The 15,173-nt window shown below is 46.1% G+C and overlaps 1 protein-coding gene across 1 annotated transcript in view; it reads left to right on the top strand.

Annotated features, from left to right (window-relative positions):
• Nucleotides 1-1,997: 1,997 nt before the first annotated feature.
• The window catches only part of Rasgrp1 (RAS guanyl releasing protein 1), a 62,895-nt gene continuing 49,719 nt past the window's right edge, over nucleotides 1,998-15,173 (top strand). The window contains exons 1-2 of the mRNA NM_011246.3: nucleotides 1,998-2,200; nucleotides 6,415-6,599. Coding sequence (NP_035376.1) covers nucleotides 2,166-2,200; nucleotides 6,415-6,599 — 220 coding nt within the window. The 5' untranslated portion in view covers nucleotides 1,998-2,165. The remainder of the gene's footprint in view (nucleotides 2,201-6,414; nucleotides 6,600-15,173) is intronic.

Genomic DNA, 15,173 nt, shown 5'->3' with positions numbered 1-15,173 from the left:
ACTCAGCGGACCCCTGTGGGTCATGTTGAAGCCATGAAAGAAAAACGAAACCACCTCACTTAAGCCTGGATCATATAGAAAAGCCAATGACAATTAAACCATTCCTCCAAGAAAAAAAACATATCCAGAAAGTAGGGCTGCGGTTGCAAAGGAGTCCCTCGGGTGAGCAAAAGGTCTGTGGACCTTCGTTAAGAACCCGATTGAGAAGAGGAAGAAAGACTGAGTGGATCCTGGCTGCCACAGAGACATGGGCTGTACCAGTGAGAAGGGAAGAAGCAGCAGGAAAGGGGGCAAGATGGGGTGGGAAGAAGGAGACAGTTGGTGCCCAGTTGGAAGTGCTTCATATGCACAGGAGACTGTGCACAGGACAGGAGGTGAAGAGGGAAAGGAAGCTGACATGAGTTTTAGAAGGTTAGGGGAGGCAGGTTGCTGAGGGAGGAGTAGGTGAAGCTCACGGGAGGTCTCAGGTGAGTACTATCTGGATCTATCACAAGTATTCCATCATTTTGGGAAAAGTAAGGGGGGCTCTCACCTCATCCAAAACTGCTCCCAGTGACGCCACCCTGCATACCGTCTTCATCTCTATGTTTGCCTGTATCTGTTCTGCCCTCATCCTGCATGACCCCGAGGTGACATCACTAATGCTCGGGAGTATCCTCAGGAGAAACGTCTTTTCAGGCTCTGTGACAAGAACCTCGGATCTTTTAAACATTTTTTTTCTGTTTCTTTTTGTTTTCTTCCTTTTTTGGGGGGTGGGGGTGGGGGTGTCTTTCATATGTAAGGAACTGAACTATGTAGACCTTCCTCTTGGGCTTGGCTGACCCCTTTGAAGCAAGTGTGTAGTAGATTCTGTTTTCCAAATGTGTAAGCATACATTGGTATGTAATTTTAGACTGCTCTCCACTTCTGGCCCCATTTTATCGGCCTTGTTTTGTTGCTGTTGTTTCTCATACTTATTTTTGTAGGTTGTGTATTCTTGTAAGTGATCCTGAATTCTTTTCTAGGACAACATTGCACATAAACATGAGGAAATGCACGCGTTATAGCAGAAGGAGGTCTTAAAGTCCAGAACGTTGTGGCTGGGAAGATCACGGGATGTGATAGCAATAACGAGGGTGTTATTAGGCCAGTCCAGCAGGGACTTAGAGACGCCAGGCAGAGCTCAGTCTGGGCCACCTCTCTTTTCGGTTTACTGGCTGTGAGAGCCTGGTGTTCTCTAAATCTTACGCAGTGCCCTCTTTGCGTTTGGAGGGGTGGCTTAACGAGGTAACATGTAGGAAACAGCACTGGATCAGCATTAGCTGTTGGTATTACCGTGGCCATGTTCCAGACAAGTAGCAGGTAGGTCTCCCCTCTTGGCCAGGTCTGCTGGCACGCTGACATTGCAAGAAAGCCCCTCCCCTAGCCTTCCACTCCCACTTGGCTCTCTTGGTCTACCACACCCACAAACTCCCAAGCAGCAGCCTCTAACCTGACAGCTCACCTCCACACCCACCGCCTCCTCCGTAGTGCAGTGCACACAGCTAAGTCTTCTCTTTTTTTAAATATGCCAAAGAGAACTAAGTGCGTAGTAGTTTAGGGGGGTTCTGCCTTCCTTGCCCAGACCCGACTGTGTACCCTCACTGATACATACAAGACAGTCCTGCCATCCGGGAAAGGGTCTCAGCAGAGCCCCCACCCCCACCCCCCTAGGGGACTCGTAGCCTTGGGTGGAGGCAACTCTTCGCAAGGCTCTAGCTTTGTCAATTTCGGGGCAACTCACTCTGCACCCCTCGGACCTAACTCTTGGGCTGGGAGAGATGAATGGCAGGCGGGGATGAAGGGAGACGCTAGGGCGGCGCAACTCCTCGGGGCGCTACCAAGTAATGGGGGCAGGATTCGAAGAAGAACTGAGGGCGCCCCACGTTTCCTCCAGCCTGATGATAACATCAACGCCTGTCAGGTGGTTGGTGCGAGAGAGTGTGTGCGCGCGCGGGAGCGAGCGTAGGGAGCGCGCTCGCACAAACTTTGTGCCTGCGGGTGAGCCTGGGTCGGCTCGCCGGGCTCCAAGAGTGGTCGGCTCCGGGCTGCGAGGGCCAGCGGCGGCCGAGGGATGCGCGGCGCCCGGCCGAGCCGATCCCACCGCTCTAGGTGAGACGGCTCCAGGGGCGCAGAGAGCCGCGACCATGGGAACCCTGGGCAAGGCGAGAGAGGCTCCGCGGTGAGTAGCTGCGTCTCCTCGGAGAGCGCTGCACCTCTACTGGGGAAGGATAGCTGAGCGGTGTGCCCTGTGGTCCTCTCCAGTGGGTACCAGGAGGGACTAGACGACCAGGGCGCCTCCCTCGGAGGAGAGTTGCCTACAGGGGTAGACCATGATCGGGGACCTGGGAGCCAGGTCAAGATAGGCGTGATACAGACAACCTCAGAGTCCAGCACACCAGGTCGGGAAGAAAGAGTTGGGGTTGCTGGGGTGGCGAGGCCACAGGTCACCTGGGCAGATCTGGAGTGGTCTGAGCCCAGCCAAACCTTTCACCTACCCAGCGCCCACAACAGTCGACCTCCCTGGATGCTCTCGGTCTGGGCACCCCCCGGGAACTCCCACTCGCACACTTTCCGTGCCCTTGGCACCCGCTGCGGGCGCGGGTCTAGGACAGCGCCACCTTGCGGACTCTCCTGGCCTTTCAGGAGCGACTGGCGGCAATGGCTGCAAGCGGAGGTGGCAGTGCTTGGCTGCCCTTTGAGGAAAAAGAAGTTTCCAAATCAATGGTCTATGAGTCTACACCCCTCCCCTTATACTCTACAGAGATGTTTGGGAGACGGAAGGTGAAGGAAGAATGGCTATGAACAGTCTATCTCTTGGGCAGCAATAAGGAGCCTGGGGTGGGGGTTGGAGGGATGTCAAGAAATTTAGTGTTTGTCCTCAAAACACCAGGACCCCGTAACTGCCTGGACACCACTTAGCCTTTGTTAGGGCCGAGAACGTTGTGTCCTTCACAACGCCATTCACGTGGACTCCGATATGACGGCACCATGCCTGATCTGTAACTATGCCCATTAAAATTCCCTGTTGGGCCATATCATCCCCTGAGTGTTCTCAACCTTACCTTGCGCTACACTATAATGGGTTAGTCCATTGAATTAACTCTGCATTATTGGCGGTGTGGGGCAGGACTGGAAGCTACACTCAGCAGAAATGGCCCTGTGAAAGCTGCCTTTTCTTATAAACAACTATGAGATGTCCCGGCCCTCCTCTGTTTCCTCCTTTGCCCTGTGGATAACTGTGCCTGGAGACTAAGTCCCCCAAATCGGTTCATACTTCGAAACCTCTCCCCAGGCTCTGTGGGGTGGGGAAGGCAGACGCTAACTACTGCAGGGCTGAGAAAACATCTTGAAGTTACTGGGTTTCTTTCAAGCTTTTGTTTTTGCTGTTATTGTTGTTATTTTGTTTTATTTAATTCATAAGTTTAACTGGAAACGTGTGGCTACTGCCCTTTAAAATCATGACTTTGTAGAATTAGAGGCTGTTCACTCTTCAGATGGTTAAAGCACTCTCAAAGTTGCCTATCATAAAGCACTGTAAAAATCCTTACCTACAACCATCTCACCAAGAGGTGGAGGGAGGGGAGAGGGCAGAGGACGTGAAGCGGGGATCTAGCTTGGTGAAGAGTGTTTGCCTGGCATGCAACAATCCTGACTTTGGTCCCTAGCATCATGTAAGAAAGAAATTAAGATATTTCTTTTAATTCCTTTGGTTGCATCTTGGTGGAGTGATAGGATTGTTCGTTTTCAATCAGGTATGATGGGGGCATATTTGCAATCCCAGCACTGAATAGAAAAGACTAATACAGAGTTTCAAGCCACATAGTAAGACCCCTGTCTCACAAAAAGAAAAACAAAACAAACAAACAAACAAAACCAAAACAAGCTAAAAAAAATTCTTTTTAAAAAAAATGTAAAGAAAGAAAGAAAAAGAGAATGTGACCTGAGAGTTTTTCCAGGGCAAGCAGTCAAGAGACTAGACAAAGCTTACATGTGCACAGAGTGCTGTTGGCTTTTAACACTTTGCCTTCCCTAGTTTCTCATGCCCTCTGAATTGCTCCTCACTGGGCTAGGTTTAGGTAGTTGTCTTTTTTCTAGGAAGGGAAGGGAGCCAAGCTAGGAAGTGTGGCTTGGTGCTAAGGAAGCTGGCTGCTAACCTGCTGTGCATCTGTGGCCAATATATCTCTATTGCATAGCTGTAGGTGTTTGGGAAAGGACTGTGGAGAGACGACTAGCCAGCTCTTGGGTCCTGGTGACCATTTCAGGAACCTACTAAACAAGGAAGAGCTGAGACGCTGCCTCTGCATCACCAGCCATCTTTCTGAAGCACACGGTTGTTATACATTGAATAAGCCCTTTTGGGCTCTTGACAATCTACTCACCAATTTCAGTGCAGGAATAAACACACAGTTTCATGTAAAAAAAAATAATAATAAAGCCTACTAGATGAATAAAAGCAAGAGGGACCCCAGATACTAGTCCCTGAGATAGCCCATATGAACAGCCTCAGTATGTGTAGGACTCAGTTTCATATCACAAGGTCGTATCTTTCTAGACTGTAGCTTCAGACACAATGCAAATTCCTGCACAGTATCTTTGGAACATGGAAACTTCATGCAGACTGTTGCTGTTTTCAGGTTATCAGTTTATTCTCAGACACTGATCTGACAGTCTCAGGGTCTGGATAAAAGACGGTGGTGGTCAAGAGTTTAGTGGATTTCTGCAGCACCAACCTGATTCTTTGGGAGTCGTTGGCTTGGGTTAGCATGTTCCAAGTCACCAGGGTGACTGTGCTTTATTGGTCCTAGCTTGGAACTGAGCTCCATGCACACCACAGCCCGATGCTCTGAAGTTGGAGCAGAACTGGAAGGGCCAAGGTGACTCCTGGAGTCTGGCTGTGTGGTGTGTCCTGTGTTCAGGGTACTGTCTTTGTGCAGGCTGATTTCTACAAACCCAGGTGTGCCCAGGGTGGGGGCGGGGTGGATTTCTGTTTGTTTGTTTGTTTGCTTGCTTGCTTGCTTGCTTGCTTGCTTGCTTGCTTGTTTTAACTAAGGATTTGTTTGGCCTCTTCTGAGTGAGGTTTAGACCTTGTCAGAGGAGCTCTTCCACCCAGCCCCTGGAAGTGCTTTGCCCTCTGCTTTGCCCTCGACAATCTTGAGACATTCACCTAGAAGTTACGTGGTTACACTCGCTGTCTTGGTCAGATTCCCCTACTAAAGCTTTGTGTATTAGGGAACTATGAGATGGCTTTATACAAGAGTAACTAACACGCTATGGACATGTATAATTTACAGAGAAAGTTACAGAAGCCATCTCACCACGGTCTCCCCCCTGGCCCACTGTAATATCTTACTCATGGGAATAAGTATGCGGCGAATCGATGCAGACTTGTGTTTCTAGTATGTGCTATGTTTCTAGACTGTTAACTCCTTCTCTTCTTTGACAGTTAAACTATACATTAGCCAAGGGTGCAATGAGAAAAGAACTAAGAACATGCAAAAAAAGCTACCAGCAAAAATGCCTATCATTATTAAACCTTCAAAGATTATAGACGTGGGTCTCTGTGTGGTTTTTAATAAAGAGGAAAATAAAACATACTGCATGAGACACTTTGCATGGTGACCTGTATCAGCCAGATCACGCCAAGCTAAGGATGAGCAGACGAAGCGCCACCAGACTCCTAAGCCATTTCCAGATCCAAAATGGTTACTTTATATTCGGTTCTAGAGCAGGCAGCTCAGCTCAGAGCCAACCCCTCCCCAGTTTCTCTTCGTTGAGGATCAATGTAAAGACCCGATGGAATACTGTTTACTGGTCTAAGTGATTCATAGTGGTTCCTTGTGTTATCAAAAATGAAACCATTTATTAAAACCAACCAAGATGTGTAAGAAATGCAGAGATGACTGAAAAATCTAAATGTCACCCCCCTGCTTCTTCAAGATTCTCAAAGCTAGTTCAGGGGACCTCCTGCCCTTCTGTATCTTTGGCATTGCTTAAATGAATGAAACTATCCAAAAAGGATGCTAACTGAACCAGTCCTTCAGACCCTGGGTCCGTAGCCTAGCAACTAGAAGCTAAGGGCTCCCAAGGAAGCTTCTTCCCTCTGCATCTCCCCTTCTGGAAGAGAGACGGCAGCATAGAGCAGTCCTTACACCAATGGGGAGAAGGCTATTGCTGCCCTGGAATCTCACCTTGCCATTTGCTGGGGAGATGTCTCTTTAACAGCCAACCAGTCTGTTCAGTGCTTTTGCCAAGTGGGAGGGGTATGCCTTCTCCCAGCCCAGCTTCAGAGACTCACTGTCCTATCTCCTCTTTGCTTGGTCTTCGGAGCCTGGAGCTGCCATTGAGACCCCCAGCTGCTCTGTCTATCCTCACTTGAGTCTCTCTTTCCCCCAGGAAACCTTGCCATGGCTCCAGAGCTGGCCCCAAAGCAAGACTAGAGGCCAAATCAACCAACAGCCCTCTCCCTGCCCAGCCCAGCTTGGCCCAGATCACCCAGTTCCGAATGATGGTGTCCCTGGGACATTTGGCCAAAGGAGCCAGCCTGGATGATCTTATTGACAGCTGCATTCAATCTTTTGGTGAGTTGGGCAACTGCCCACCTATATAGAGATTGCTGTGTTACTTTGTTCTGTGCCTTAAAAAGTGTCTTATACAAGAGCAACCTAGATTGTATTTTGCCTTTAAAAATAGCTTTAGAGCTTTTGAAATGTTGGAGACAGTCTGTAGCGCTTACGGCACATGACTATGTGGGTGGAATAGGTCGTGATGAGAAGTACAATTTGAAGTGAGAACTTAGTGAGCGAAGTTGGCATTTTCCTCGCATGGTGGTTTGTCTCATGGTGAGGGGAAAAAAATCACAAATTGATATTGGGTATTCTTCTCCTCTAGTTCTTGTGGTCGAAAAATCCTAAGCCTGTCTCACACCGCCAAATACAATTTGAAAACTTTTAGGTCATTTGGACAAATAAGGTCTCGACAGTTCCCCCTTACAATCTGGACTTGTGCTGTGTTTGTGACTAGAAGATGAGGAGCCCATGTGTTGCAGGTCGAGGTGGGAGGACCTGAGCACATGGGCACATAGGCCGGCAGCGGTGTATGGTCCAGGTGCTCCCCTCTGTACTGCCAACAAGCAGTGCCCTGAAAAGATTTCTTTTTATCCAAACATTTTCTTTTGATGGTTGCTTATGAAATGGTGACTTGAAAGTAGTACTAAATATTGGGTTTGCTTCCAAAAGGGCAGGATTAAAACCGACAGATTTCAGTGAAACCCATTAATTCAGAGATGTTTCAGTGTCCCCACGTCCCCTTTTCTATGCTCATGCATCTCCCTCTGGGAAGGAGATGGATTGGTGGGACTCGGCTCTGAAGCATCAGCCCACCCCAGCCTGATCCTCCTGGAGAGCAGAGGGGAGTTGTGCTCAGCTCTCAGAAGTGGGGACTGTTGGTGTTTAGGCCCAAACAAGGACCTTATTTATAGACTTGGGGAAGACTTGGCACTTTGGGGAGATTCTTTTTGTGCAACTGCCTCAGTTTTGGTTTAAAACAGTGCTTCTTAAACATTCTTGCACACACAGTTTGGGGGTTTTGATTTTTTTTTTTTTTTTTTTAGTAATGCAGATGGCTAGGTCCCACCCCCAGAGTTTCTGCCTGAGTAGGTCTGGCCAGGGTGGGGTCCAAAAATTTGCATTTCTAACGAGGTCCCAGGTGAGGCCTTGACAGCTGCTCCCAGAACTCCACTTTGAGAATCGCTACTTTTAAGTTCTGTTGGCTGTAGACTTCTTGACTTTGAAAGAAAGCAGATTGGGTGTGTGACTCAGGCTCAGTGTTTACCTAACAGGCAGGGGCTTGAGTGCAGGCTCCATCCCTGAAAAAGAAAAGGCCATTCATTCTGCTCCCTGTTTTATCTTTACCCGAAAGACTAATTCAAGATGAATTTTCTACTGCTAAGCTACATCTTCACCTCCAGATTGAATAACTTTGTGTCTCAAAATCATCATAGACGATTTTTTACATTCAAGGAGACAGCTAGAAGCTGGTGGAGACCAGTGGCCATGTGGTAGTCATTAGTGTTGTTAGATAAGCTCCTTGACTGCTAATTGTATTCAGTAGACCTGCAGAGAGCATAGTGTAACTATTGCATGAACAAGGACCTTTACTCTCTCTTTCACTGCTGAGAACGCTGGGGCCATCACCGTGTTTATCATGTGAACGCTCTTCTTTTTCTACCAATCATCCAACTACCTGATGAGTTCAGCCTGTTTTCTTACCCTTCAAATACCTGTAGCTTCAACCTCAAAAATACATGGCCAGTTCTGGAGTCCTTTCCAGAAACAACCAATCAGAACCCACTCCCCCAACCAGCCCTACAAAGGCAATGGTGCATTGTTTCCTGCAATATGTGAAGGTAAAAAGTGGTGCTTTAAAAAACAGGAGCTGAGTAAGTGCCACTGAGACTAAAGCTCCTCAGGCCACTACCAAGAAGCATTTATTAAGTCTGTAATTATGCCTGACCCTGCACTGGGTGGCACCCAAGAAAGTCACAGTGACCAAGTGCCTGTTTCATTAGCACTTATGACACCTGTGAAATACCCGGTTCAAGAACACACACACACACAGAGACTCACACATGCACATACCTGTGATAATAAGTTAAGGTGTGGTGTTTGGAAAACACACACACTCACACACACAGTCACACACTCACACACATACACTCACACACACATACACTCACACACACATGCACACACACTTGATAATAAGTGAAGGTGTGGTGTTCAAGAACACATTCACACACACACACACACACACACACACACACACACACACACTAACAAATGAAGGTGTGGTGTTCAGGAGCAAGTTCCTTGTACTAGGTAGGGTTTGAATCAGGGCACTTATTGATAAGGACCAGTCATCACCTCACATACCCTGGGCCATAGGCATGCTGTGGACAAAACCCCGAGCTTTCTGTATTATATGTTACAGAATTTCCCATCACAGAGTTTACATGAAAGACACAAAACAGCCAAAGCAGGGAAGAATTAGAAGGCTGCCTTTGTGAGTGGCCTCCTCTTGTTATCAGCTGACCTAGCTCTTGTGGGAGGAGCTACACTCTGAGCCGTGAAAAGCCGGTTTGAAGATTAAGGCAACTTGACTAATTCCTTTCTTTACTTTTTCCTACCTGCTCATTTCACCTTCATGATGATGCCTAGGAAGTATTTCAGGAGGCTGTGTACACAGCACCCACAGGGCCCCCCCCCCCCCCCGAACACAGGGGCCATTGTCATACACATTTTAATTAGTTAAAACAAAACCAAGTGTAAAGTTTAGTTCATGCCACAGCAGCCAGCCTTCCGAGTGCTTGATGGCCTCAGGTGGTGACTCCTGTGAAACCGAGTAAGCAGACAATGCCTGTGGTCACAGAGTCTGACTTGGGTACTTGAGAGGGAAGACAACTGACCTGAGGAGACAAACGGTAGGTAGATTTTTCTGGAAACTGAGGTTTTATTCATGTCTCAGGTACACCTAAGGGACAATCTAGTTACTGTTTAAAACCTCATGGGCATTGAGACGTGTATACTGAAAGCTGTCTCTTGAGCATAATTAAGTGTTAGTTGTCCATCCCTTCCAGCAACTGCTCTCTTGGAAGGCTGGAATAGAAGGCCTTTAAGGATACGAATGCAAATGAAGGTACTGTGGACGGCCCCCAGCAAACCTCTCTGTATCAGAAGGTTACAGATCTGTGATTAGAAACACCGAGCCTCCATTCCGTGGCTTTACCCCTGCACCAGCCCACTCCCACCTTCTGTTTTAATCCGAGGGCATGCTACCCATCCCGACTGTGGCTGCTAGTTAACGCTATCTGAGGTAGATCATCACAGCAGGTGAAACATACCGTCCGCTAACAGGTTAAAGGCCTATGAGAAGCACTTAGGCTTTTCGCTTCTTCCTCACTTTGCAAGAGGGCTCTGAGCATTGGGGCCAAGTGGAAAAATGGAATACCCCAAGTTACAAGGTGCTTTCATGTCTCCTCTCTGGGCAAGAGAATTCTGATAGCATCAGGGAACAGTTGCACTCGTACCTCAGAAAGCACGGTAGCAAGCAGTTCCTCTGTGTCCAGATCTGGATGTCAGGGCCGAGGACAGTGCATCCAAGTGGCTTATATTATATGGAGTGTTACTTTTTTTTCTTGGTGTTCTGTATGTATTAATTTTTCTTCTATATTCAAAACAACCCTGAAGTAGGTCAAGTATTATTATCTCCATTGGGTGAACAAGAAGAAAAGTGGGACATCTGAGATCTGAAACAACACACCCTGTACCCACCATCTAAATAGAAAACAGGCTGCCTTTTTCTTCTGCCTCTACCACCAGCAGCTATTTGTACCCTGAGCTCGTGCAGATGTGCCTCACTTCCCAAGACAGGCCTCATAGCCTCAGAAGAGATTTCAGATTTTGTGTTGCACAAGGTAGGCTGGCAACCTGTGCTTGCTAGTCTGCAGGCCTGGTCTCCCTCAGTTAGAAACCACATTCCGTTCAGTGCAAGAAATAGTCAGACTTCACCTTTATACCATCAACTGTCTGGTTGAAGTTAATCGAGTCAAACTTATATTTGTAAGTTTCTATGTGTATGCATTGTACTAATGTTTCCCAAACTAGAAAGACCCTAAAACCAGTAAGAGTAGTTTCTGTACTATGGGCTAGTTGAATACTAAGCTCCTTATAGACCTTAAGGAATTATAGTCTTTGAGACTGGAGCTGAGGAAGGGCAAACACGTGCTTGCTGGAACCGCTGTCCCCTCCACAGCAAAGTGAAGGTTGGATGTTCCTCATCTCAGCTTTAACTCTGCACACTGAGGCAAGGTGTACAGGAGACAGGCACCACACCACGCTCTATGACCCAGATGGGTCCTTAGCACTGACACCTGCAGGCACCAAGCCACATATATAAGGTCACATATACAAAGCCTTACCTAGGGCTGATAACAACCCCCGAGGGTAAGCCACAGCTGTCCCTGAAGCCTCCTCATGGAATTCCCCAGATTTACAAGGTTTCTCGTAGAAAACAGCAAACAGCCATTTGCGGGGGGCACCCTACCCTAAACACCTGGGCGTGTCAGAAGTGCCCAGTATGTGGAGAGAACTGGCATTCTTCGTTCGGTGTGCCACTTAAGCTAAAGAGCCCTTTACCATGTCTCTGCTGGGGTGATATCAACCAGTGCCCCTGCAATATCTTCCCTTTCATGTGTGTGAGTTCTGGTGACTCTTGGGTCTGAGGAAGGAGATGGTTTAACCCTCTTCACCTCAAACTTTCCTGTGTGGCATTATCTCCAGGAGCCCTCCCTGTGTACTGGGGCAAAATCAGGCCTTCAGACGATGATGCCTAAGAGCCACAATTTCTCAGGAGTTCTGGGTACTTTTCTTCAGTAGGTGGACCCAGAGGAATGAATCTTACTGCTGACTGAAAGACAGAGGGTGTGGAGTAGCTGAGCACTTATGGCTCGTGGGTGCAGTGGGGGCGTGGGCCTTTCCCTGATCTGACCCTGCTGGGCTTCTGAACAGCACTGTGCCTTGTTAGTTTCCTCTCTTAGCTGATAGGGAACTGGGACTCAGAAGACGGAAAGGACACATGCCTGGCCCAGCTCATTACTGGCCCAGCTGCTGAGACCAAAGCTCAGGTCGGCTCTCTGAGGCTTGTGTTCTCTCTGCTGGAATAGAGTCTCATCCTGTGTGAGTTTGTCAGACATGCAGCCCCTCATGAACTGATACCGATCACCACTTCCCTGTAGCCCGCTTGCTCCTTGGACATCCCAGAACATGTTCTTAGGCTTTCTAGGAAAACAAAACCAACTACAAACAGCTCTGAGAAGCAATGGAGCCAGTAGGCTTTTCAATTTATAAACCGATAAAGCTCTCGGGGAAGCCAGAAAGCATGAAAGCGGTCCAGCAAGGTTTAATTAGAGACACTCTTTGCCTGGGAGCATGTTGGAAATCCCAGCACAAGCTAGCAGCAAAATTTACAACCTGTCAGCCTTACACTTGGGACTTGGGGATGGGGGCAGTACTTCATTGCTCTCCAAGACTTTTCTTCAGGCTTACATTTGCTGCTGTGGGGAGATGGTCAGATCCATTCCTGATGCTACAGTAAGGTCTCCATTCTTGTCTCCAGCCAGCCTCCTGGACTCACAGGCCTTCCAGAAGAGGCTGAGCTGGGAGGAGCCAGAGGGAAGCCCTGAACAACCAGCCAGATGAACCTGTTTGCCAGTAGATTCTTTAAGGCTTTCATTGGGAAATAATAGGAATTCCACAGCTGTCTGTTTTGTTATCAGAACAGGGGCTGGCCCTCTGAGAGCCTCGGAGAAGGGCATCTTAGGGGCAAACTTACCTCCTGGCCCTCTAATTGTTGCCTCATGCCTGAAGCACTTGGTGAAACTAGGTACTTCAATGCCAAACAGTCTTGACATCCTTAATAATCCTTAATAATTTAATTAATTATTAATAATTTAATGATCCTTGCTGATTCAACTATAATGTTGAAAGGGGGGCATCTTTTCATACCTATTGGATCTTAAAAACCACATGGCCTGTCATGAGCGTGAGAATACTAAGAATGGATGGCGGTGGGTGTCTTGCCAAATGCTGACGATGTCGAGGAGATGGGCCTGTAACATATTATATTTTTTATGAACATGGAAGTGTGAGTATGAGAGTGGAGGGAGATGATAGCCTGATCTGCCAGCTGTGGCATACTGGATGATTATCCAGCACACAAGATCTAACCTGTTCTATTTTGTCTAATTTTGCAAGCCAGTTGTTAAACATAGCCACCATTAAAGAGTCTGTTATTTACATGTGTGCTGAGTAAGTTCATAGAAGACAAGCATTGGAAATTGGTCACTTTCTAATGCGTGGTCATGTTTACTGTTCTGTGTGCTTAGGAGGGTGTGTCCATCATGCCTGTATGGTGAAAAACACTGCAGAGGCTTTTGCTGCAGTGTAGTGCAGTGCAGTGCAGAGCAGGGCAGCGCCCCCACTGGTCCATCTGCAGCAAGGCAGGCTGGGAGCTTGGCTTTGCCAGTGTAGTCACACCTTGGAAATAAGCAACATTACTGCCAGCCCAGCCTCCTCAAACCCAACCCCCTAAGAGCTCGAGGTTAAAGGCTTACCAGCATAACACCATTGTCAGTACTAAACCCCGGGGCGCTGTCAGAGCAGAGTCTAGAGGGAGGGGACCCTCAAAGCTGACAATCTTGTTCTGTATCACTCAGTTAGGAGTAAGGCTAACATAGTTTTTGGGTCTTTCATACCCTAAGTAACCAACCTCCTTGTCTGTGGTCAAGACAAGACAAGGCAAGATGAAGAAATTAAACATCAACAAAGCTGGGATTTTCTTAAAGACGTTATTATGGAACAAAGATAAATCCAAGAGATTTCATTTGTAATTGAACCAATTACATATATATATATATATATATATATATATATATATATATATACATACATATATATATATATTTTTTTTTTCCCCCTTAACTCACCTCCACACATTCTGCAGGATTAAGCGTCTCTTACTTTTTCAATTTCTTATACTTCTGACCTCCACATGTATGACCCATCTCTATCTGCTTAGGGCTCCGTCTGCAGTGTTCATTTGCTTTTATTCCCTCTGCGTGTTGACAGCTTCAGTGGAATGAACACACGAGCTTTGCTAAGCAGGTGTTTTTTTTTTTGTTTGTTTTTTTTTTTTTTTTTTTTGTAATGAGTTTGCTGTGTTCCTGATCATGAACAGTCTCTTCATACCTGTTTGTTATCTGCTGTTTACGGTTCTATATTGCTAGAGGTTTGGACCTGTTTTCTTGGCTAGCATTTGTTGATGCCTTTCTCCTATTTTCATCCCTTCATTATTTTTACTCTTACAATACGTAGAAATTCCATGGTTTTATGTAGTTAAATTTGTCTTAGCCTTTTAACCCTTTATTAATTCTAAACTTAAAATCTATACTTCACCCACTTGGAAAATATCTTCCTGTCATTTTAATTAAAATGAAAATTATTTTAATTCATTCAGTGTATATAATATGCATTATACAGTCTTGGGAATGATCAGTAAAGTTTGCAAGTTATTGCTGGAGGAGAGAAAGCCTTTGGCTTTATTTCTGGGATTAGCTTAAAGCCGGTCTGGGTCCTACTACACACTAGACTACTGCACACAGGTCATTTTGGCACTCAGAACCCTGCTCTCTCTGACTCTGTCACAGATGATTAAAATCAGTTCTAAAACCAAGCAGTGTCTGGAGGAAGAAATAGCGTGATCTCAAATATGATATTGAATGTGAACTTGAAGGAAACCCTTCAGAACTGATGTATAAAGTGCTTTTAACTGTTTATAGAACCAATAGCCTTAGAAGACTAAAACTCTCGTCACATTTAAATCTCATTTTTCTAAGTTATTTCTGTAGAGTGAACCTATGTTGCTCCTAAGTAGGCCGTTTTGTGACGAGATACATAAAACATTAACAGTACTTATCTATTTAAATATTCACTGTTATTTTAGAAATAACCAGCCTTTGGATAATTATTGTGAACAGTACCGTGTTTATGTTAATATTATATATATTTATTTAATTCACACTCTTATGTTCCTATAACTACAAATATTTAACTAATACTCAAAATTCATATTTTTAAAAAATTTTAATAACTTTTAAAAACCATTTGCTTCACTCTGGGAAACTTCAGAAATACAGTTTAAAAATGAAAAGCATTGGGGCTGGAGAGATGGTTCAGAGGTCAAAAGCACTGGCAGTTCTTCCAGAGGATCCTGGTTCAATTCCCAGCACTTACATGGTGACTCACAACGATCTATAATTCCAGTTCCAGTAAATCTGACACCCTCACAAACACACATGCAGGCAAAACACGAATGCATGTAAAACAAAATTAAAAATCATTTTAAAAACTTTTTAAAAGGAAAAAAATTACAGTTCTGTATCCTACCCCCACAAACAGTGTTAGCTATGAACATTCTTGGATTTGTCTCAGCGTTCTCCTATGGATATGCACGGATACTGTGAACATAGTGCATGTCTTGTGATAGATTCTCCATACCTCTGTGTGTTCAATATTCACATCTTAACCAATTGTGATCCT

This window comes from Mus musculus, chromosome 2 (assembly GCF_000001635.26).
Source record: "Mus musculus strain C57BL/6J chromosome 2, GRCm38.p6 C57BL/6J".
NCBI lineage: Eukaryota > Metazoa > Chordata > Mammalia > Rodentia > Muridae > Mus > Mus musculus.
This window is presented reverse-complemented; position numbering and strand designations above follow the sequence as displayed.